Here is a 25122-nt window from a genome sequence, read left to right on the forward strand (position 1 = left end):
TTCCTCTCGTCCTGTCGCCTGTGACTTGAGAGAAGAGACCGACCCCCACCTCTCTACAACCTCCTTTCAGGTAGTTGTAGAGAGCAATAAGGTGTCCCCTCAGCCTCCTCTTTTCCAGGCTGAATAATCCCAGCTCCCTCAGCCTCTCCTCATAAGACTTGTGCTCCAGACCCCTCACCATCTTTGTTGCCCTTAAAAATTGCATACAACCAATGCTAGCAATATTGGTCCACCTAGGTTACGTTTTACACTCATCTAAGTCTAAAGAGACATCCCCAACTCCTCTGCAGAGCAGTAGTCCACCTCCCAGCTTCCTCCAGTGCTTTACACCCCCATCCAACACTTCACTCCTGTAACTGGTGGGAAGAGAAAGACTCTTATTTCATCTATTGGCCCTTACTTGATCCAGAGGCAACGCTGATGGTTTTTGTGGCGTCAAATCTTCCCGGGACATGGTTGCTGTAGGCATCTTCGGGAAGGGAGCTTGAGCCTGATGCATTTGCATTCTGGAGCCAGGTTGAATGGAGAGAGTTTTAGCACATGAACATCAGGAGCAAATCCCATCTACTTGGTTGAATGCATACATACAACATTCGCATACAAGCATGCGTCTCGCGTATTCTTCTTTCTGGCTTCCCCCCAAAACACAATCTTTAATCCATGCCACCCCCTCAATGGCTTAGTTGTAAGCCAAGCCCCCTGAATACTTGGAGGAGGACTGTCATGCTGGGACTATAACAAAACAGTAGCAGTTGAAGCACATTGATAAAATCTCAACAGGGAATTTTTGGAGTAGTAGAGTTTCCCACTTGGGAATAAAATGTGACAGGCACAATCTCAGTGAGAAGTAATTTTCAGTGAGGGAAATTGGAGACAGCAAGGAAGGGCAAAGCAAGAGGAGGGGAAAAAGAGGGCAACATAAAAGGATTTCATAACAAGTTCATAACTTTAGTTAACTACTCTGCCCCTCTATTGGAAAGATGTAATAAAATTCTTGCAAAGAAAATGGTAAGAGCTCATTTGATTACGAGATGCACAACCCTGGATGACACATTAACAAAACACTGTCAGATAAAACAAAATACTGGTGTGGGGATGAGATGGATGGGACAGGCTAACAGGTCTCCACGATGGCTATTGCTGCTTGTTTTTAAGAAGCTGCAACAAAACTCTCTCCAGCTTACAGAAAGGTCTAAGAGACCTTTTACTCCAAGGGTGTAAAAGTCATCTGTTAGCCTCTCAAGAGTACTTGCCACCTCCTCAAGAGTACTTGAAGAGAACTTCAACCCATGTTCTTCCAAGGATATCCAACACTTTTTGTCACCCGGGCATCACCCCCCTCCCACCTTGCCTTCTTGCAGAAAACACGGTCTTACCCCGAGGGTCTATACAAGTCCTGGGGTGGTCCCCCCATGCCACCTCCACTGCCTCTCTGCTCCATCAGCAAGGCCTGAAAGTGACCTACGTTCTCCTCCCGGCAGCGGTACAGGGGTCCCTCCTGAGAGAGGCCGTTGGCCTGGCTGGAGGCCGGATGATGAGACAGATGAGCATTCATGGGCGATCCATATGTCCTGGGCTGGAAATGACTGGCGGGATGCCGCGATCCATAAGGAGAGCCAGTCTGTAGCATCACCCCGTGGGGAGGGAAAGCCGATGGGCCGAATCCCATCCCTGAACCCAGGTGTGGTGGTGGGGCTCCATAGAGGAACTCCCCCGTTGCCACCGAGCTTTGCCTCTTCGTGGCTGCGTTGTGGTTGTCCAAATCAAGGAACTCTTTGGGACTCTCCGGCCTTTCCTGGGACTCCTCGGACTTCTCCTCTTCAGGCCCCAGATCCTGCCCATCGCTCGGAGAAACCTCTTTGGCACTCGCTACGTCCATGCGGTTGGGAGAGGCCAGGGCAGCGCTCAGCGCCTCGCAGCCCTGCAAGCTGCTGGCCGACCCCCTGTCTGAAAAAGGGGGTCTGGCCAGGGGTGGGTGGGCGGTGGGGTGCCCGCTGGGGCTGGCCTGGGGGTGGAGAGGCCTCTGCCAGTCCGAGTAGCCCTGCGGACAGGCGTAGTAGGGCGGTCGCTGGTAGTGGTGGTAGGAAGGTTGAGGTTGAGGCTGGTAGGGGTAGGGCATGCCCTGGGGGGGTCGATAGCGGGGGAAGACGCCGGGGTGGGCGCTGCTTGGCTGGAAACCCCGAGGGGAAAAATGCTGGGGGTGGGAGGAAGGAGGAGGAGGAGGAGGATGCTTTCCCCCCATCACGGGACCGAAGCCCTGCAGGCTTGGGTTGATGTGGTAGCGCCCAGCTGAATTGGGGTATTCCAGACTGGGCATGTAGAGAGGGTGGAACTGGTTAGGGGTGGCCCCCATGGAGCTAGCGTCCACGCCGGGGAGTCCGGTGCCCTGCCCCATGCAAGGCACGGCCGCTTCGGGCACAGCCTTCCCCCCACCACAGAGGGGCTTCTCCAGCAGGTTGGTGGCTAGCCCCTTCCCCTCGGTGCTGGCTGCTGGCCCCTCGCCCGCTGCCCCGTTCTCAGGCAGGGGACCTCCTCTCTCGGAGGTGGGCACCAGGTCCCTCACGCAGCCCGGGCCACCAGCATAGCCACTTTCTGCTGGCCACGTGCCTTTGCCCTGCCCTGTCTTCAGGTCGCCCTTCACGCCAGAGCCATCTCCCTCCCCGTCTGGGGGCAAGGCGCGCCTGGTGCACTCCATAGGCAGTGGGGGTTTGGGATGAGGTAGGAGTTTGGTGTAGGCCCCGTCGGGAATGCCGATGCACTGAGCCTTCTCGTCCACACCTGCCGGCGGCTCCACTGGAAAGAGAGGGGAGAAAAGTCATGCGTCGGTCTAGTTTTGGAAATCGGCCCTCCCCACCCAACACACACACGCGCCTACTCACACTCACTCAAAGTACTCATGCCAAAGAGTAACTCCTGCCAACTTTAGCAGGTCTACCAAAGTTGCCTCTCACCATCCTCTCCTGCTGCTGACCCAAAGCTGCTGGGTAGCTCTGTCCAACAAGTCCCTAACATCAGGATGGAGAAATCATCCCACTTTAGTGCAAATGGAAGAGAGAAAGGAGTGACTTTCTAAAACCATGAAGGTCCTTCCATCCTAAGTACTCCAAAGTCTACAATGTCCTCTGCTCAAACCTCTCTATAGGACTGTTGGAGCAGGGCACAAGGACAACTGCTCTTCTGTGGGGTTGCAGCCTTCCTCCCATACCCATCACACAGTCCTCCCTTCAAAGACCTTTAGCTATTTGGAAGTGCATTTTTGCAAAGTTGAGTGACCTTTAGTAGCTGCTTCTTTTCACTGAATTTTTCACTGAATTTTTAGAGTTGGAAGGGACCATAGAGATGATCTAGTCCAACTCCCCTGCTGAAGCAGGATTGCCTAGAGCTAGAGCATGTTACTCAGGACGGCATCCAGGCGGGTCTTGAAAATCTCCAAAGAAGGGGACTCCACAACCTCCCTGGGCAGCCTGTTCCAGGGCTCTGTCACCCTCACTGTGAAGTAGTTTTTTCTCATATTTGAGTGGAACCTCCCATGTTCCAACTTGTGCCTGTTACCCCTCGTTCTCTCACTGGCAACCGCTGAAAAGAGTCTGGCTCCCTCCTCCTTCAAACTACCCTTTAGGTACTTATAGGCATTGATAAGGTCTCCCCTCAGCCTTCTCTTCTCCAGACTAAAGAGTCCCAGCTCTCTCAGCCTTTCTTCACAAGGAAGAAGCTCCAATCCTTGAATCATCACTTTAAAAGAGTTCTTTTAAAAACTACTCATGAGGTTTCACCTCTCTTGGAAAAGTGGCACGGGTGGACTGAACCCTGAAGATACAGGCACACTGTAGATGGCAAGCCACCGATAAGTCACACCTCCATGGGACTAACATCGCACACATGGGTTTGGTTTTACACATGGGTGTGCAGAGACAGAGTTGGGAAATACTGCATTGGGGTCCACATGACAGCAAGATAAGAAGTCGGGGTAATGGCAGGCAACTTGATTTCAGGCTACGTTGCCCCTTCTGATCCACAAACCCCACTGGCCCACAGCTTGGGCAGAAGTGCTACCACACACTGAGATGCCGCGGAGCTGATCACAGCCATATTTTAACCAACTGTGATTTGGGGATGCGGCTACTCTGCCCTGCAATCACTCAACGTCCTCCCCCAGTCTCTGTTCTATATCCAGCACAGTTAAATGATGATGGCTTTTAAGCAATGCCACACAAGGAAAGAGTTTCCTCTTAGTGCAAGGCACACGAGGGATCGATAAAAGATGCAAGGGTTTTGATCTCTAGTTTACCAGCTAGAATTAATGAAAAAAAAAAATTTTTTTTTGATCTCTGGGGTTTTTTGATCTCTACTTTAGGTTTGTTTTCTTTTTAAGGGTTTTTTTTTTTGATCTCTGCTTTACCAGTTAGAACAAATGAAATTCAACTGGAAAGAAACTCGTGATGGCACACACGACATGCTGCCATCCCACCTGAACTGACATGGCTGCTCAGGGGCTTTTGGGCAGTCCTGTAGCACGAGGATTTTGAGATGTTGAGAGCTCACAAGGCACATGTGCATTTCAGAGGAGAAGCTGTACTGACATAAACTCGAAGGAGTGTATTTAAACCTTTTATTCACATAACGTCTTCTTTCCTTACCTAACTCTCTGCAGATCTAATTTTTATATTAACTCCACGTGAGCTCTAGAAGCATCACAGCCTATGCTTTGCATTTGCACCCCATGGCAAACTGATAACTTGCAGGTACAGCTGGGACAGAGGGGACCTCTGGCAGGTTACAGTGAAACAAAGCAGTCTTAGAAAAATCTAAGCCATGGCTGGAGTAGAAAACATATTCCAATTTAGGTTAAAAAAAATATAGACACACACGTGTAAAACCTGTGTCCCCCACAACTACTTAATCAAGATTTTAATTCTTTTCTAGAAAAAAAAAAACCCTGCTTTTGCTGCTGAGCCTCAGCCACCATTTAAAATTGACTCCTTGAAGGTCAGGACATATTTTCCAGATAAAGAAACGTTTTCAGACACAGGTTTTGTGCATCTGTGTGATGGTTAAGGTTTGTGCCTGCAGGTTTGGAGCCCAAGAGCTGCAAAGCTGGCCTGGGGGTGCTCCTGGCCCCGTCCCCACAATCACACAACAGCAGGCAGTGGGAAAATGGGAAAAGGGCATGGGAAATGGGGCAGCCAGCCGGAGGGATGCCAGTCAGTGAGCAAAGGGGCAGGTGGGTAGGGGGGATGGCAGGCAATGGAGGTGGGCAGGGAAGTTACCGGTGGGTGCTTGAAGGGGTTTACCTTGGTTACTCTCCGTCTCCATGGTCTGGCCGGTTGGATCCTGGGAGTTGCCGTTCCCCACGACGGGTTTGGGGGGCTGCCCGCCGGCGGCAGAGGCGGCGTGTGCCAGCTGGGGAAAGGGTCCGGGGAGGTGCGGCGGGGGCGGCTGGCGAGGGTGGTAAGGCACACCCGGCGGGCACACGCGGGAGGACAGCTGCTGCATGGCGATCATCTCCGGGCTGTCCATCATGGAGTCCCCGCCCTGGCACCCTCTTTGGACCTGAGGGGGTCCCCCAAACAGAGCGGACGGCGGCTGCGGCATCCTCTGCCCGGCGGCTTTCCCAGGAGGTCTGATATACCCTGAGGGAGGCACCCCATGAGGTAGGAAATTCGATTGCTCGGTCCACTGGCTGGGAGGCAGAGGTGGCCTCATGGCCCGGGGGTCCATCATATGACCCAGGGCGCGGGGCTGGAGCGAGGGTCCCGGCCCCATGGGTGCCTTCTCCTCCGGCCCCACAGTGCCCTGCCCGGTGGGGCCATGGCTGCCATTCCACAGGGCTGGGTGTGCGCGGTTCAGGTACTTGTAGGGCCGGTACATGTGCCCCGGGGGGACCTCCGAACCCTCTGGTGGTCTCACGGGGGGACCGTTGTGCCTCGGGGGGAGGAAGCCCTGCTGAAACTGGGCCGGTGGGTAGACGCCGGCGTCGGGCGGGGGGCCGCTCATGCGTCCCAGCTGCAGGGCACCTGGCCGGGGGCCGAGGCCGGCGACGTGGGTCGGTCCTGCGCACGCCTGCTTCTCCGGGGCGGCCAGCCTGTGCCCACGGTGCTCGCTCAGTCCCACGGCCGGCTGGGGAGGAGGAAGAGAGAGAGAGAGAGAGAGACATGGTGGGTCTCGGTGAGAGCCATCGCACCAAGGACCTGTGGGTCACAGAATCACTTGGGGTTGGAAGGGACCTCTGGAGACCATCTGGTCCAACCCCCTGCCAAAACAGGTCCACCCAGAGCAGGTTGCACAGGAACGTGACCAGGTGGGTTTTGAATGTCTGCAGAGAATGAGACCCCACCACCTCTCTGGGCAGCCTATTCCAGTGCTCTGCCACCCTCAAAGTAAAGAAGTTACTAGTGTGACCAGCAGAAGTAGGGAGGTGATTGTGCCCCTGTACTCAGCACTGGTGAGGCCACACCTCGAGTATTGTGTCCAGTTTTGGGCACCTCAATACAAGAGAGATATCGAGGTGCTGGAGCAAGTGCAGAGGAGGGCAACGAAGCTGGTGAGGGGGCTGGAAAACAAATCGTATGAGGAGCGGCTGAGGGAGCTGGGGCTGTTTAGTATGAGGAAGAGGAGGCTGAGGGGAGACCTCATCACTCTCTACACTTCGTGAAAGGGCGCTGTAGAGAGGTTGGTGCTGGTCTCTTCTCACAGGTAATTAGTGACAGAACGAGAGGGAATGGCTTCAAGCTACAACAGGGTAGGTTTAGACTGAACATTAGGAAAGAATTTTTCACCGAAAGAGTGGTCGGGCATTGGAACAGGCTGCCCAGGGAGGTGGTGGAGTCACCATCCCTGGCTGTGTTTAAGGGCCATTTAGATGCAGTGCTAAGGGACATGGTGTAGGGGAGGACTTTGTAGAGTAGGGTAGATGGTTGGACTCGATGATCCCAAGGGTCTCTTCCAACCTAGACGATTCTATGATTCTAAGATCCTCCTCACGTTTAGGTGGAACTTCTTATATTCAAGTCCTGGGCTGCAGGTTCCCTTGGCTGCAGCACTTCTTCTTACCTGCATGGCAAAGTGCTGGTGCTGCTGGACCGGGTCTCCAGGATGGGGCTCAGGCACTCGCGGCGAGCCATAGAGTTTTGTGGGGTCCGATCCACGCAGGGGGCCAAACGTTCCCGGCACGGCTGGTCTCTAGGGGATGGGGAGGGGAGGGGGAGAGAGAAATACAACAATTTGTGACGTGCAGGGAAGCGTCAGAGCTGCTGCAGGTAAGGGGAAGGCAAGGCCGGAGGAACCGCACAAGCGAGCAGATGGGCTTTTTGGAGACACCATGGAAAACCTGTACTCCCTTTCCTACGAGGTGATACAGCTTCCCTGCCAAAGCCCAGTCGTGTCCTCACGCTCAGGTCACGATACACTCACCTGCCACCCAAATACTGGGAAGAAAGCAAGAAGATTGGAGGTGGCAGTGGTTTGCTCCAAGGAGAGGAGCGGATCACAAGAGCACACAAGCAGTACGACAGGGGGAATGTACCAGATTTCCTTCAAAATACTCGTACAACAGGGGAATGTGCTAGATTTCCTTCAAAATACTCATTGCCTCCAGCTCTCCTACTGCCCCCCTCAATTTGCATCACAAGAAGCGCTCTAAAGTTTTTGTTTGATCTCTAAGCTAAAAGGGTAAGGGGTTGCTTGGATCTCAGAGGAGCAGCTGAAACACCACATCACAAGACATCACTGGTTAAAATGGAAAAGGTGGTGAAGGATGGGTGAGGAACAGCCCAGAGGGGAGGCAGAACAGGTGGCATTCAGAGAAGGAATGTTGGGCTAAAGGGAGGTCACTGCTGCAGTCCAGGGTGGCCTCGTGTTTGCTTTCGTTTACTGCTTTTATAAATACTGAAGGCACGAAACGCAGGAGTACACAGATGGCACAAAGTTACCAGGCATCTGTAAACAATTGAGACAAAAGAAGACCCGCTTATTCAGCATCATAAACTGGAGGTTAAGAGAGGAAATGTGACCATTTTCCATGCACGATGGGGTAGCTCTCCAAGGAGAGAAGAGAAGTGGGGGAGCCAGGACTGATGCAAGCCCACAAGGAGACATGCCACCCATGGGAAACATTAGGAGACATGCCACTCATGGGAAACAACTTGTTCCCAGCAAGTGTGGCAAAACTGAAACTGTACCAGTTTAAATCTAAGGGCTAAAAAGTTTCAGATGTAGAAACTATAGCCCTCATCCTTAAAGTCTGGAAAAAGAAACAGTAGAGTTTCCTTCCCCCTTACATCTCTCCCTCCAGCAGGCATGATGGGTGAAGAACAGCAGAAACTACTGCTTACCATCTGGCCGGGATGTGGCACGGGGCTGGGCATGCCACCGTACTGCAGAGAGCGAGGGAAACCTCGCCCGTTGGAAGGACCCACTTCTCGAGGAGGCTGCATGGGATTGCCACTTGGATCCTCTGCGGAGGACGAGGAGAAGGAGGAGGAAGAGGAAGAAGAAGAAGAAGCAGGAGCCCTGGAAGTAGCTCGATATGGTGGAGGTTTTCCTCCATTTTCCAGGCGTTGCTGCCTCTTGCCTGGTCCATCTGGGTCTCGCGACCGAGTCCAAACACTGCCTGTGCTGGAACGGCCAGTCCGCCGGCTCCTCTTCTCTCGTCTTCCATCTTCTCTTATCCAAAACTCCTCATCTGTGTCTCCGTCTTCCCCAGGGAAGTGCTTCATCATTGCTCGGTGGAAACACCTTTCTAAATTGTAAGCCATCTTGGTATATTCTGCAGTAAAAAAACCCCAGCATCATCAGGGACAGAGCCTTATGTAGAGAAACAAGTCACATCAGACAAGTCATGTCCCCTCCCACAAAGTTTCTTTGAAAAAGACTTTTGTTTCTAACTAATTGAGTTTGGTTTAAGTTCTTAAACTCGATAAGCAGCACAGCATCAGAGTTGTTCAGCAACCTCACCAGGGGACAGGCACACAGGCATGACAAAGTACCATTAGCAGCACAGCTTGCAGAGTCAGCATTAACCCAGTGTCCCAGCATAGTGCCAAGAATTACATTACGAGAAGCACCACCTCTGCTCGCAGAGATGTGTGACCTGCACAGTTAGCCAGCAGAGTCCTGAGAGAAGAAATGTGAACTTCCAGCAATGCTTTTTGATTATGTTCAGAGGCTTTTCTTGGACCTGTTCAAATCTCTGCTGTATGCTACAAGACAGAGGAGAACCAGCAAACATATTTATCCACGTAGGGTTTCTAAAGCACTTGCTGACACTGACACGAAAGCTATTGCCAACACCAGTGTCCCCATTGCGTCATTTCCACAGGACAGTTCTGCTCAGAGGGGCTCCTACTTTTCATTGGAGTGGATAGGAAGGAAAAGACATGTGAGAGGTGTTAATGACAAGAGCTTAAAGCAAATGACTTTCCAGTTGTTTCCACTAAACTAACCCAGAAGTTCCTCGGGAAACAGAGCTCTCCCAGTGGCAGTGCAGGAATGCTTTTACTTGGGGCCCACAGTGACAAGCTGGGTAGCTCTATTTTCCCTTTCAAGGCGGTGCTGGTGAGACACAGTCTGCAGTGATGACCCACCATATGGGAGCCGGTTTCTTACCTAGGCAACATGCAGAATTTTAATTGGCATGGCAATTAAACCCAGGGTTTCCTGTTTGTAGTCACGGTTGTTCCTTCAACAGCCAAGGAACCTAAACCCTACATTTTCCATCCAAAGGACGACAAACCTGGGTTTTTCCTCACTTTTCTGTGGTACTAAACAAACACTGGGGGCTAAGCAGACTCCTGTGCTTTTCAAAGTCTGTGACAGATATTATGAGACAAAGGAGTGCACTGAGACACACAAGCACACAAAGAAATGAGCTCAGAGACAGGCTCTCTTCTCTTTGTACGTTTTTCACCGTCTACCAACATGAAAGTCCCTTAGCATGTCAGGCCCCATTTCAGTACGAGAAAATTGTGCTAAAAATCTGGCCAAAACCCTAGGCCTTAAAATAATCAGAGGTCCTACTTTTTCACCCAGCCTCCCAAAAGTGCCCTGAAAGAAAATAAGCAGGAATCAAGTACTGGTGAGTAGGGAGAGATCAGTGCTTGCTTTGACTCAGCACTGCAAATAGACGAACTTAGCATCTTGCTGCTCTTACCACTGCCTTCACCATTGTACTTAAGACAGTTCCTGAACATGGTCTTCATATCGCCCACAAATTCTTCCTTGGTGCAGTACTGACCTCCATTCAACTTCTTCTCCATGCTAGAGATGTCCATGGGGGCCTGAAATGCAACAAAACCTCCCTTCAGTTAAAGCAAGCACAGTGGGGCTCACCACGTGGTATAAACAGCTTCCTTACAGAGTGGGGATGGGGAGCAGAGGCTGCTGTCCTGAGAGGCAGCCTCTCATCTTTGGTTTCCCTGACTTGTAAGGCTAGAAAGGACTATTGGGAGTCATGCAGTTTGACTGTGAGGGTAACACAGCCCGCAAAACTTCAAAACACTTCTACAAAAACTGCAACCCAGTCAAAGCGCATCAGTCAAGTCAGCTGGGACCACTTTCCATACCTTAATGATCTGGTAGTAGTTGGGAGCATATGATTCATCGACGGGCTCCAAGAAGGGCCAAGAGTCCTTGTGAGCTTTTACCACGTCTAGAACTGGCAGTAAGAAAGGTGAACGGTTACACACACACGCTCAGGGGAGTATTTCACTTTGAGCAAGTCACGCAAAGGGGAAAGCTGGGGCAGGACTGACCTTTGTACATGGCTGTGAACTCATCATCCAGTTCAAAGCTGTAATGGGAAGCACAACAGTGAATATGCAGACTGAGGACATATAAGACACGCTCTTCTACTTCATCTTCCCTTCCACCCCATGCCATGATGGTGAGAAACAGGACTCAGCACACACACTCCTCTAGTGTGGACCAAATCCAGATATTTCTCAGGTTACTCCTCGCTGTTCTCTAACCTCACTTCTCCCCTCTCATTCCTGTGAATGATCACCCTCCTCTCCTCCCCATACTCATGTGCTGCATGCATGCCCAGCTGCACACTCACAGGTCCTTGGTCCTTCGCTCTTCCCTGGTAGGGGAACTGGGATCCAAGTGGGAAAGCTCAGGGGGGAGCTCCTTCCCCTGCGCCAGCAGCCAGGCCCGCTCTTCACGAAGCTTTCTCCTCCTGGCCCGTTCTGTAGTGGGGAGGGGAGAGAGATGAAAAACCATTCAGCACTCCTTGTCAACAAGATCCTGCAGGAAAAACGAAGGCAGCTCCTGCGACTCTCAAGAACGCCCGTGACATGTTCTTGTTCTTTCAGGAAGAGCAGCAACAGAACAGGAGCAGAGGAGGTGAGAATACAGCACACCATCAACACGCCTCTTCATTTCCCCTTGAATTTACTATCAGTGGTTTTGAAGCATTACTGCGATACAGATGCTCCCCCAGGCAGCTTCCAGACAAATTCCTGACAACGGTGTGGTACAAAGAGAGAAGTTCAATGCACAGATCTAAGCGTAGATCAGCCCTATGGAAAGTGATGGCTTGCTAAGATACCATCCTTCAGATGCTTCACCTCAGCCAGGTGAACTCAAGGCAGCCAGTTTTGCACCAAAGTGGAGGAAGAGCACTGCCAAAGGAAGGGTGAAGTTCTACCAGGTGGGTGGCAATGAGTAACTGGGGTCATTAACATCCTCCACCACCATGGTTAACCTTGAGAAGATTGCTCAGGTAGGCCTTCACGGCCAGCAGCCAGAACGAGCAAGCTGCCACACAGGAGGGCCACTGGGACAGCTTTGGTTTAAGAGGTGAGAGACAGGAAGAAGCAACGCTGGTAATATAACCTGTGGTTTGCAACCAGACAGCTGGCTAACAGATTGCTTCATAATAGAAAGTTTATGGGCTCTTATGAACCTCATTTCCTTTTTCTTATAGGAAACCTGAATTCATTTGACTTGCTAAACACCTGCGGTTGCACCAACTTTCTGTAGGAGCAGAATTCTGCAGAAGCAATGTTCAAGGAGAGATGTCACAGGAGTAAGACCCCAGAAAACAGGCCACATTGGGGACCACTCATAGCAAAAGAAAGATGGGGGATACTTGGTTAATACCCTTTAGCAGAGGCTCCATTTTTGGAACATGTCGAAGACTCAAGAAGCACCAGCTCTGTGGAAAAGTATTAATTTACTGTCTTACTCTGTTTTTGTTAAAAACAAACTTGGGATGGGGCTTGAAGGCATAAAAAAACTAGGAATAGCTGCAAGGTGGTTATTTCCAGGGAGGTCCATGGCCAGGTATGTCAAAGACTGGTAAAAGAAAGTCCAATTTCCTGCTAGAAAATTCTGGATAGCATGAAGTTGTGAGGACAGAACTTGCATCTAAGATATCCTTCAGAATCCAACAGTATCTATCATAACATTTAGTGATGAGAAGTCCAACAACAAATTGCAGTGAACAGAGATTATCTGAGTCTGTCCAAGCATGGTTCAGTACTTCATGCTTTTTTTAATAAAATTAACATCACTTAGATGACATTGTAATGGATACCTAAGTGAGACAGCTGAAAAAAAAATGAGGCAATGCTTTGGGCAGCAAAAGGAAAATCTCATGGCAAGAACAGCCATGAGGTAAGGTGATGTATAATTTTAGAAATCACAGAATCACAAAACGATATGGGGTTGGGAGGGACCTCTGGAGATCATCTAGTCCAACCCCCCAATCCATCAAGGCCTGCCAGGGGTCCGACCTGGTAAATTGACAGGAATCAGGGAGCACTACCCTGGTACCGGACTGGAGCTCACTCAGGATTTAATGGCAGGTCCCTCTACCAGAGCAGATGATTAATATAGTGTGTTAAAGATCACTGGCAGAGCTCGTCATCATGCTGTTGGCCTGGGCTGAGTCCTGCCTACCAGCTTTCAAAGTCTAACCAATGCCCTGTAAAGTACCTCAAACAGCTAGAAAGTCATGTGTGTGAGATAATGTTGGAGCAGCATCTGGGAAGAGAACTGGGAAACTCTAACCTGCTGTTGTGGTAGAAATCTAGAAAGCTGCTTTAACTCTTAAATTCAGGAAAGTACAGATGGACCCAGCAGGAGGCTCGCTACCCGGGGCGCGCGTTGGTGTTGGGGGGAAGTGAAATCCCAGATTGGAAACAGGAGCGTAATCTAAAAACAGGCATACAGTCCCAAACTGAGAAGCAGGTGAGGTGCTGATGAAGTTCATCAGAGAGCAGATATTTCACCCTGTGTTTCACATCACCCCTCTACAGAAGACCTTACAACATTAATGTTAAATCCCAAACAGACTGCAAAACACAAGAAAACCTCTGTGAACAGATGTCCAGCTTTAACAAATCTGAACCAAGCAAAACAAATTACTTAATTTTCAAATCACTTTCTGTCCATAAGAGCTGTCAAGAAAGCAAATGCTAATGGAGGGTGTGCTTGGCAATAAGGAAAGATGGCTAAGAAGCCAAAGTTTTACCTGGATAGCTGCCGTTTCTAGGGATGAAAAATACTGCAGTGGTTTAACTGAACAAGTCAGCCATTTAAATAACCTTTCCAAAAGGCTTTTGCATCAGCTTAAAAGGAGACTTCTCCTGACTTAGCCTAAACTGACTAGGGACAAGTTTACACTAACCTGTAAGAAACTGCACAAACCAAAATAAAAAGCACCTCTGCCAAGAAAAGCGTGAATATATGCTAAATTGGCTTAAAACAGTTTACTGCCCACTCCCATGCCAGTTTCTTTGAATGGCTCTGGTGCCTTTTGCATAAGGTGATGTAGTGATTGCATTCACCCAGAAAAGGACATGGCTTATACCAAAACAAGACCTTTTAACAGGTACGTTTAACTTTGCAGCTCTCTGGAACTTCAAGATTCATTTTGTCTATACAGATGGAGAATTAAAGCGCAGAGAATATGCAATTTGCCAAGGTGAAACAGATATCTGTGGCAGATATAGAAGCTGGATGATTCTCAGTTTAAAGCACCAGATTAGATAGGACTGCCAACCAGGAATATATGAAGGGCAAGCAAGTAATTGGATTTTCTAAAGGTTAGAAAGGTAAGCAGGTAAAAGAAACTATTCTTAGATAACATCTGGTCTGCTACCAAACATCTGGTAGCAGACTGTTTCATCTTGGAAAGTTTACAAGGTCTGCATGAATTTAATCTTTTTTCCTTTTCTGATTCTTTATCCACTTAAGGATTCATGATACTGATACTGCCACACACCACCATCACAGTTTTCTGAAGATGTTCAGCCTTTTCCTGGAACTGCAACAGCCCAGCCAGCCACTGCGGCAAAAGCAGCAGATAAAGGAATCCCCATAAGGGAGGTTTGACAGAGAGAAGGTCATCAGAAATGAGCCTGCTCTTAGACACCAGTGCCTCCATGTACTGGCTAAACACCTGCTGTCTGTACCTTGATCTGACATATTAAATGCAACATGGCTGTTGCTTGCAGAACAGCTTTAATCAGCATTTAATTCAAAACCTGAACACCTGAAGTTGCCACCTCTGGTGCTCTATTTAGCCTGGTCCTCTCATCTTTAATTTTCCAGATGATAAGGCCAGTACCAATATAAAACTACTCTTGCTACTCCCATGTTGTCTCCTTCCCCTCATCCTCAAAGGGAATCCTTTCATCAGGCATTGAGGCAAAAGGACCAAACGCTATTCAGCAAGAGCAAAGCCAGCTGACCCTGAACACAGGAAAATCCATGAGGACACAAGCTGGGAGACAGAAGAGAACTGAGGAAAACCACAAATAGCAGCAAAAAAAGTACAGCTGGGGCAAGGGAGAAAATAAGCATGACTTGAGGAAGATGACACAGTCGAAGGGTGCACCAGAGAACATCTACCAACACACCAAGGGAGATAGACAAAGGAAAAGAAGCTACAGTCAGACCAATTTATCCAAGGTAAGTGCAAGAAAAGATATTCCCATTAGTAGGTCTGGCAGGAGAGGTATGCAAATGGCAAATCTTAATTCAAGATCTCAATCTTGGCTTTGAAAGCTTCCACTCCTGCTTCACACTGGCCGCACATACCTTCCACGGCTTTCACCTTCTCCTCCATCTCTCTCTTCCTCTCTTCCTTCAGCAGCTGTTCCTGCTCCCTCTTCTGTACTGCTATAAGGATTTGGCGCTCCTCCTCTTCCTCTCTGCGCCTCTGCTTCTCCATCGAACTCAGCACGTTCGGGTTTACCTGGGACAAAATGGTGCACCAAAAATTGTAATGCATCGGCTTATTGCAGCCTGAACAGAGGCAGGTTTACTTTGAGCAAGCATTAAAGCACACCTACAATGAATGGCTGGGGGGAAAAAAACAAAAAGAAGGAAGAAGAAACATATGCACATATGAATTTGCAGATGAAAAGCAACATGTAAAGGAAAGTTATTTGTGAAGCAATGAAATCCTACTGACATAGGGACAAAGGAAGGAGAAGCGATGGGTTAGACAAGCTGCCACTCTGCCAGGGGACGCACCTCATGTATTTCCCTTCTGGGCGTAGGATTCAGGCTGCTGACACCACCACACAACACCTCTACGCCTTCCAGCTAGCAAAGCCCTGAGTTGCAAGTGTGAGCAGGAAGGACTACTCTGTCAAAGCTGGCTCTGCTATAAAACACAGTCCTTAGGACAGGAAAAGGGGCCGGTACCACCTTGCATCAAGGTATCGTTTGGGGTATTTTCCTTTCCCCTTCAAAATAGGGCCTGCCATATTTACATGAACTAATCTCCCCCAAACTAGTTCTGGCTTGTTTGTTGGGACAGTTTTCCTGCTGGGTCTCCCAACCAGTTTCCTCATTCAAGGACGCCTGGGTCTTTATTGCCCCACTTCCTACCCCCCACCGCCACTGCCATCAGGCTGCAGAGCTGTGTTTGATCCCTCTGAGACTGCGGGCTCCTCAGCGATCGCCTGCTCCTATTTCTCCAATAAAGTGCGAGGTATCTATATGGCAGTGTGGAATCAGCTTTATTAGCTCAATTTAATTATAAGACAAATGAATCGGTCATCTGCCAGCCACTCCTACCTCTTTGAATTCTGCAAGACCAAGATATGCGTACCTTATCAGCAGGGAATATCGGCCGGAAAAGAACAGTGCCCATACAGTTTTCTCCACCTTCATTTTCAGGGAATAACCAGGCATTTCCTGAGGATTAGTAATCAGCTGGGGTCCTTTGGCTGCTGCTCAGACCATCAACTTCTCCAGGCCCATTATTAATCCCCAGAAAAAAATCTGGCACCACAATTACTATTTTGTCCTTGTTTCATTGCCTAGAAGTGGAACCTTGGGGTGTTTTGGTAAACGCCTAGAATTGTTGTCTGGTTTCATTGTACATTCATTCCCACTCTACCTCCCTTTCCCTACACAGCACTGCCCTACATCTCCCCCTGCAGCCCTCCGAGGATGAGCATCATGTATTATCTCCCTGTCTCCAGCAGCAACAAGATATTAAGAGAATTATGCTTCAACCTCCAACAGCCACGGAGAAATGTCCAAGAGAGGGTGAGGGGTCCTTGATGGCATTAGGACCATATCCTGCATCTACTGACAGACTAGACAGCAAAACCACTTTTTCTGGGCTGGTCTTTTTAGGTGAAACCTACAGCATGAACTCACCACAAGGGAACACTGACCATCTTCTTTGCCTTTTCAGATCTTTGGCAAATATTAGTACTTCACTCTTCTACCGCTTTCCTAAGGAAACCATTCTGTGAGTCCACTTGCCTTTAGGTTAACCAGTTTATCCTCATATTCAGTCTAAAGTTAATTTCTCATCCCCTCATTCCATCCAATAATTCCTAGTTAAGCTCTTCTGGGCAAGCATAAATTCTCTTCTTCAGCCATGTTCCAGTCTTTATGGGATTCCTCAGACACTTAGACGAAACTCCCATGTTTTTGTAATTAGGTTAAATGTTTCCTTATAACGCAATCCTTCCAGCTCCATAATCACTCCAGTTGTCTCTCTCAGACCTTTCCTCCAACTGATCAATATCCAAACACCAGGATGCCCAGGACTGAAACTGCTATTGCCAAGTACAAGAGCCCAACAACCTACAGAATCAATTTCCACATTTCGACTTTTGGTTCTTTTCATATCCCTTTCTCAACCACTCTACCATCCTATTTTCTAATCTTGCACTTCAAACATCTTTCCTTTCCTGACCCTGATCATCATCAACTTGTTTTCCCTTAAAGTTTCTAGATCAATCTTTAAATTGCAATTGGAACCAAAAACCACGAGGTTCTGCAGCAATTAGGAAGAGACAGAAGTGAGCAGGAATCAGCCACCAGAAGTTGGTACAACAAGATGTTTTATTGAGGATGCGACCATCAGCCTCTAGATTCTCCAGCCAGTAGATCTAAGCCAGCCTGACGTGCTGCACTGATTTCTTCAACTGCTGATGCACAGGTCTGGCCTTCCCCTTCCCTGGATTCATACAGCTTCCACCACTTGTGTCCTACAGAAACGTGACTGCACCATCCAAGCTGCAGGGCTGACACCAGGGCCCCTCTGAGCCCTCAGGGTGCATTCAGCACCCTGGTCTGTAATGGCGTGACACAGAAGTGATAGCACTTCCCACCTCAACCCACCCACCACCAACACGGCACCGACAAAGCAACGGGGCAATCCGATGCAAAGGAGAAGACGTCATCCCAGCAGATGTAGGAAGAGAAGAAAAGGGAAATACACGACCCACAAGCGGAGTCTGGTGAGCACCGAGGGCTGCAGTGGATGCTGGTGACAAGGGCACTTGCTCCCTGCAGTGCTTGCAGGGCAGCAGCAATGCTGGCATGGGCTCTTTGAGACACTTCAGGCGCAGCAAGAGCCAGATTTTGAGAGGGACCTGCTGCCCAGTGCCTCACTTAAGCCCACTGGGGAGAAGGGTGCTCAACTCAGGGTTAAAAAAAATAAGCAAACACCAACAAGCAAACTCCTACTAGATGCGATGGAAACAGACACCTATTGGACCAACAAAAGCAAGAACCCAACACGAGTTAAACTTCCTTCAGGAAGGAAGAGGTGGCAAAGAGACTCTTCTCCAGCTTCCTCCCCACTTGGAGGACAAAAAACACCCCTCTCATCTGCGACCACAGCATCACCGCCTGCTTCCCTCCGCCAGAGAGCACTCCAGGACACAACATCTGCCTTAACCCCCCTGGGACCCCCAAAGGGCCAAACTTCTGCCTTTTGCTTTGCTCTCCAGACAGTGGGTATCAGGCTTCAGGGGCAGAAGGCCAGGAGGCGCGGGTGCCCCGGGCGCCCCAGCCCCTCGCCCTCCAAACCTTCCCTGCTCCGATTTCCGCAGCGCTGCCCTAATGAGGGTGCTGCTCAGGCAGCTCTTTAATGAGGAGCTAATCTGAACCACCTGTTGAGAAATCCCCCGCAGGATTAGGAGCCTACGGAGCAGTTATATCTCGGACCGAAGCGACATCCAGCTCACCGAGCTGGGAGGAAGGGGTCACCCCTGCACCGGGACTGAGGTTTTTCTCCCCCAGACTTGCCCGTTGTCCGCCCTTCACTTGGCAAACAAGCCATCAGACATGCTGGCACCTTCCTTGGCTTCTCCAGGGCAGGGATGACTGCTACGTCCTGCTGGGGAGCCAGCAGGAGCATCGCCACCCTTGCGCTGGGGCTGGCTCCCCATGCCTCAGCGCAGCGGGAGCTGAGAGGGCCCCCCGCTCGCTGGAAACGTTTCACTGGCCCACAGGCAGCAATTAACAGCCCTCTGCCGCCGCAGACCTGGAGCACCTGCGGTACTGATTAGCATCATTCAGGCTCCATGTGTTTCCCACTCCCCTCCTCCTCTGGGATTTCTGCTGCCTGTGAACAAACACGTGTCCCTGGCGCTTCCTGCATTGGTGGGCTTTGCAGAGAGCAATACTGGCCCCAAACTGACCATCACTGGGGTCTTATTTTCCTCTCGGCAGGCTTTTATCTGCAGCGTGATGAGAAGTTCTTCCTTCCTTTTATTTATCTATTGTAAGTAATTCTATTTATTGTGGAGAACTGTACTTTCTCCTTTGTTTTGCGGGAACCCCTGACCCTGGCTCACGCGGAATATTCCCTGCAGTTTAATTTCCCAGGGTTTGACAAAACACCAGGTAACTATGTTTTCGTTACATCTACAGCGAGAGATTATGCCACAGCCTGATAGAATCAAGCCAATTTTTTTTTCCTGCAAAGCTAATCCCGTGTTGCCTGACCGATTGCTTTAGGTAGCAGTTGCCAGTTCAAAGACCCCCCATCTCCACCCTACCATGACTGTTGGGGGCCGCATGGCGAACTGGATGGGAAAGCTGATCTACGTTAAAAATAACCCCGACCAAAGAAAAAGGTTATATTTAACTCCAGTCATTTTCCTGGGTCTGGTTCACTGCACAGACCCGCAAGCGGCAGTGCTGTTACACCGCCGGGGCGGAGAGGAGATGAGGGTGAAGAGGCACGGAAAGAGCCGTTTCAGCTGACAAGGCTGCAGTTTGATAAGCGTTTCTTTAAGCAGCCTAAATTGTGACTTCCATTTCCAGCTGACCCCCTCCTCGCTCAGCTCCGTACCGCATCAGTCATCCTCCTCTCCCTCCGCGCTATCGACACCCTCATGTGTTTGCAGCCTCACGTTTTCCCCTTGGCTGAATTTCTGTCATTTCCCTTTGTAAGCCGGTTCTTCTAGCTCTCTCATCCTTCTTCAACTTTTCTTTGAACTGCCTCGAATGTGCCAGCACTTTCATTGAAGTGGAATTCCCCAGACTGAGCGCAGATTTCCATATGCAGCTGCACCGGAGTCTGCGGCGAGGCCGGTTACCTCTGCGATCCAGAGGGCAGCACCTCCCTGCTCGCCATACAAACCCCGAATGTCAGCCTGCCTTTGACAGGCATTACCACCCATCTCTCTTTCAGCACAAGCACTTTCAAATGGCTCCTTCCCACTGAATAGCGATGCTGCGGTTTATTTTTTCCCCCAGGAGGCATCTGCTCTCGCCTCCCTCCGTCGTCCTCCCCCTCACACCACCCCCCCCTCACCTCCTGCTTGATTGGTTTGATGGGCTGATGGTCAGACATCCACCTGGGAGAAAACTCTGTCCGCTGTAGACGCTTCTCCTGAAACGGGGTTGAGAATTGAGGGAAGGAAAAAGAGAGTGGAGGAAATTAGGGCACATCGGTGATACTGGCAGGAGAAACTCTGGGGGCTAGAAGTGACCATGAAATCCCTATTAGCTTTACAAGGGTAGCAAACAAGCAAGCTGAACTCAATCCAAGAACATCAGGCTGAACGCAGAGCCCATTTTACAAAGCCATCTAGCCGAAGGATCTTGTTCCAAATCTGTCCCACCTGAAAACATTCAGTTGACAGACAATACCCTTCGGAGTTTCGGGGCTCTGACATACCAGCTCAAGAGGACTTAGGACAGCTAAAGCAGCCACTTCAGCAGAGCCAGCTGAGAAATGGCAGTAAAAGTGAAATCAGAGGCAGTTTGCATAGAAAAGCTAGGCTGTAAATCGCAGCAGTTCAAAAGCAGACAGAGATTCCCTGCTAGCAGAAAAGGGACACAGAAGGTGGCTGAAGACAGTAACCCCTTCAGCCATCCGACCTATGCTGCCGTGCAATCACGAACCAGATCCTTAATTATCGACTCTAGCCCTGCCACTCCATGGAGGAGAGTCTTTCTCCCCATACACAAGCTCAACGGCCCCCACATCAACAACACTTGCAGGCTGGAGTAGGGGGCAGCAGGACGGGGTGCCAGGCTGCTTGGATTTAACTCTCCTTCAATCAGCAAACGTCCATGCTCTTGGAAGCGGTCATGGAGAGGTAAACAGGATGTCATGTCTCCTCACCTTCTGTGCAATCATGTTGCAGATCTCCGGCAGGAAGTCTTCACTCAAGAGTTTGTAGAGCTGCCGCTCTCTAAGGGAAGTCCTCTCTCTGAAGCTCTCTGTGACCTGCCTCCACTCCTCTTCCGTCTGACACAGCAGCCACCATGTCCCACGGCCAGGCCCTTGGGACCCTTCAACAACATGAAAGGATGTTATCTCCACAGCAGATATGACTAACAACTTTTCTTTATCCCTTCTCCTCTCCTCAGGGCTCAGGAAGAGCAAAAGATACTGCCAATGGCCACTGTTATGAGAAACATGCTCTTTGCTATAGACCCACCAGAAGCACTGCTACCTCCCCTAGCAAGGCCCAAAGTGATGCCAAGACACAGAGGAAGCACACAGGTGAAGAAGTAATGGTAGCCCTTTGCAACACATGGGTAGCATGACATCCCTGTAAGTAAGCCTCCATTCCAGCTATGACAGAGCAGGGAAAAGGATTTAATTTGTTTCTTGTAATGGAAGCTCTCAGCCAGAGCAGGACATAGGGTAATGCAAATGTCTGCTTTAGTCTGGCAGCAGAATAAAAACATTGAAAATTAATGTTATTTGAAATAAGCCAATTTTTTTTTTTTTTTAGTACTGCAAACCTTTGCTGCAGTGAATAAAACCTCCCATTCTTCCCAGTCGAAACATTTTGTTTGCAGGCACTTGAAAGAACAGAAGAGGAAGTGAAGGATGGGCTTCATCGGGCTGCCAGATGAGGGGGAAGTTCCAAAAGTTCACATCCCATCCCTGCTCGATCCAGAGTGGGATCTGAAGCAGATCTCCCACTGCTCTGAAGCATGTCCCAACTACCAAGACACTCTGGGCTGTTCCGCCTTGTGTGAAACATTTGAATATTAATTGCAAAGGAAGGACTCTCTCTTGTGGTGGTTGGAACACCCACCTGGAGAAGGGGAATTGTGGTTCCTGCTCCACAAATGTTTACACAGAGCAGAGAAGCCTCATGGGTTGCAACTTGCATGCTTTTGCCCCGGGAAGCTCTCTAAGCAAAAAATGTTGTGGCCCGTTTTTGGGGAGGGGGAAGACATTGGTTGAAACCCCTTCAGGCTGAGGGGTTCTCAGCTGACTCCAGACTTTTCTAGAGCTAACCACCAGGCTACTGGAAAGAAAGCAAGGGTCACCACCCCCACTGGCAGATGTCATGCAGCTTCTCACCCCATTTTCAAACAAACTGACTATGAAAAATCTAAAGAAGTAAAAAACAGAGCCCTTTTCTTTCTAAACCTGACCTTGGGCCCTTTGTGGATTTGAGCTGCCGGTGGCTCCAGCACATGAGCTATCAGGTTGCTCCAGTAAGACCAGAGAGCTGCAGCCTCCCTCCAGCCACATGCCCTCTGTCGGAAACCTCCGTGCCGTGGTGGCCGCCCAGGGGGAGGTGTGTGGTGGCTCCAGGTCACGGGCCAGCATGTAGCTTAACCCGCTCTCGAGTTTAACGTGCTGGGGTTTAATGTAACTGAGGTGGTCAAGGCCCAACCACGTGCTGGTTTCTGCCACCCTGGCTGTGCAAAGCTGTCCCCTGCCCACCTGCAGTGAGGACCTTACCCCCTCATTTCTCCTTCCCTTGCCAGCTGCCTATGGACGACTCGTTTCAAAGGCAACCAGGACTAAGGCACTGCTCCGTGCCACCAGAAGGTTACTCCACAGCTGAAGTGACACAAGGTACTGAAGGACAATGATCTGATAAAACCCTCAGCACTTCTCTCCAGCTCTGGAGCAGCCACCAGGAAAGAAATCTGAAAAATCTGAAGACAAAGGGCGAAGGGAAGGAGGCACAGCAAAGATAAAGCCACCCTTGCCTTTTATTGTGGGGCAACACGCAGGCTGAGCGAGCCCCTGGGTTATGGGGAGGCCAATGGATCCACATGTATGACAAATGAGTCTCCAGCCCCCTCAGACTCAGTTTCACATTAAGTTGCCAACTTGTTTTTACTGCTTGCCTCGTTAACCCTTAGGTGGGTAACTCCAAGTCATCATTTACCGAGTTCAGCCACCCAACGGCCATCGGGAAACAGAGGCGAGGACAACCAAAATGGTTCTTCCTTCTCTATCTTGGCATCACTGACCCTATTCTCTTCCCAGTCTGAAAAAACCCACTAAAACAGGGCTCACCTCATCCCTGGAGGAGCAAGGGCCATTTGCAGCCCATTTTCATCAACTTCAGTGAGTAGGTGGGCCCCCAAGGCCTAGTGTAACCCAATACCTTAGGTTTCTTCATCCCAAACTAATCCAGGATAAGGCAGGAAGCCCGCAGGTGCCCAGGCTCCCAGCTGCAAGGCAGCCTGCAACTCCCAACGTCTCCTTCCAACCTCAGCCCCAATAACCGGCAGAAAGAGTCTCCCTTTCCTGAGAAAGGCATCTCTCCAGGCTTTGATAATTTAAGGGCTGTGTTAGCTGATCGTATCAACCCTGACCCCGCAAAATCTCTTTACCATTTCTTATCTGAGTCTCGCGGATTAGCAAGTTCTCTTCTGCCTTCTCCCTACCAAAAAAAAAAAAAAAGGGAAAGATACAATAAATACATTACTTCACATCATTGAAATGCAGCCACTTCAGAGAACTGAGGATGCAGCAATTATTTAATGCACAGTAAAACCATGAAAAAAAACAGAGTGTAGGACACACATTTGATATATATATTCACATATATATTTATCATAGCTTCGTACAATTTCAAGAAGTGAAGGGTGCAGGCTGGAGTTTAGCAAAGGACAGTCTTTCAATTCTTATGGGAAGCATCCCAAAATCTGTACTGTCTCAAGTGGCCAGGCTTTTGGCTTCAAGTGCTACGTAGTTGAAAGATTTCTTTATCAGGTGCATATCCCCTAGCACTGCACTGGGGAACTGCATCCGAAGAGAGGCGGTTGGAAGAGTGATACCCACTGTTTTGCCAAACTTGGCTTCCAGCTCAGTCAGAATTTTCCTTGGAGAGGGATCAAAGCACCCACCGTGCCTGAGCTTGCTTCACTTTTCAGATGTATTGAAATGATGGCTTCGTGGTATATACATACTTATTGGGGGAACCCCAGAAGTACATTATACTTACCTCTGGGAACATAGGCATTTTACATCAATTGCAGGAACAACCTTTCCATACCTCAGCAAATTTTCTTCCATTAGTTTTTTCCGCTTCGGGGGTCGCCCTCGTCTCTTGCCCGTTTTCCCAGGGACGTTTGGGGCGTTTGCCTGCCCCCCGCATCCCCTGCGAAACGGCGAAACCACCGTGAAATATCCGCCGAGCGAGGGAGGATGAGACAAGGGCAGGGAAATCGGAACAGCTGCTAGGAACCCAACCAAAGGAGGGATTAAATCAAGAGCAGCGGACGGGACAGGGGAAGGGAGGGGAGGAGAGGAGGGGTTCCCACTCACTGGGAGCCTGATGTGGGAGCCGCCGGCGCGGTGCGGGGCAGACGGGGAGGAATGCGGTGGGGCAGGCAGCATCGCTCCCACAGCAGGCTCTCCCGGTGCCACAAAGGCTGCAGGGCTGGCTTCCCACACAATGCACGGGGCAGCTCGCAGTCTGCTTGGCAACTCCAGTCTCGCCCCACACCTCCCCAGCTCTCTCCCAGGCTAACCCCCCCCCCCTTCCCGTTATCCCCCTCCCGACACAACAGCAGTCAAGCGGAGTCCCCTCCAGCCGGGCTGGCTGTGATGTCCCCCCCTCTCTTTACCCCCTGCACCCAGACACGGGGGGAACATGGTGGTGGTGGGTTGTTACCTGTCTGGAGCCAGTTCTCCGTTGGTTTTCCCCTGCACGGGGTCCTCCTTGTACATCCGTGTGCCGTAGAAGTACCAGTACAGGGCACCGCTGCTGTCCTCGCCCAGCGGCTCCACGCGGAGGCTGTCGGCGTCCAAGCCCTGTGTGACACCCCCCCCCAGGCCCCGCCAGACGGTGACAAGTTGAAAAGCGGCCACATTGTCACACAAAACATGATGACACCCCTCCGCAAACACCTCCCTCCCTCCCTCTCCTCCTCCTCCTCTCCCACCAACCCCACAGCAGCGGTACAGCTGCTCCTCCTGGCCGAGCTGGGAAAAAAAAATGTTACTCCAGGGGGAAGGTGACTGTTCGCTCTCTGTCCAGGGAGGGATTTAGATTGGCATCTCTAATTTGAATGGCCTCTCTCGTTTTAACATTTCATCTCTGGTGCTCCTGACAGGGAAGGTCTAATTAGTGCTGGCGACAGTCACGCACAGCCCTGAGAAGCTCCCTCCCCCCTCCCCGCCATCACCCTTCC

At 50.3% G+C, this 25122-nt stretch overlaps 1 protein-coding gene across 2 annotated transcripts in view; it reads right to left on the bottom strand.

Moving 5' to 3' along the window:
- Positions 1-25122, bottom strand: part of CECR2 (cat eye syndrome chromosome region, candidate 2) — a 109159-nt gene that overhangs the window by 7439 nt on the left and 76598 nt on the right. For both annotated transcript variants that reach the window (XM_014937498.1, XM_014937499.1), the window contains exons 4-18: positions 24603-24742; positions 23982-24086; positions 23317-23366; positions 20843-21012; positions 20027-20104; positions 15046-15202; positions 11054-11183; positions 10749-10786; positions 10560-10651; positions 10148-10274; positions 8331-8764; positions 7051-7179; positions 5292-6117; positions 1377-2793; positions 401-506 (exon numbers count right to left, since the gene is read on the bottom strand). In XM_014937498.1, coding sequence (XP_014792984.1) covers positions 401-506; positions 1377-2793; positions 5292-6117; positions 7051-7179; positions 8331-8764; positions 10148-10274; positions 10560-10651; positions 10749-10786; positions 11054-11183; positions 15046-15202; positions 20027-20104; positions 20843-21012; positions 23317-23366; positions 23982-24086; positions 24603-24658 — 3915 coding nt within the window. In that variant the 5' untranslated portion in view covers positions 24659-24742. The remainder of the gene's footprint in view (positions 1-400; positions 507-1376; positions 2794-5291; positions 6118-7050; positions 7180-8330; positions 8765-10147; positions 10275-10559; positions 10652-10748; positions 10787-11053; positions 11184-15045; positions 15203-20026; positions 20105-20842; positions 21013-23316; positions 23367-23981; positions 24087-24602; positions 24743-25122) is intronic.

The sequence above is a fragment of the Calidris pugnax genome, unplaced genomic scaffold (assembly GCF_001431845.1).
Source record: "Calidris pugnax isolate Ruff unplaced genomic scaffold, ASM143184v1 scaffold1, whole genome shotgun sequence".
Lineage (NCBI taxonomy): Eukaryota > Metazoa > Chordata > Aves > Charadriiformes > Scolopacidae > Calidris > Calidris pugnax.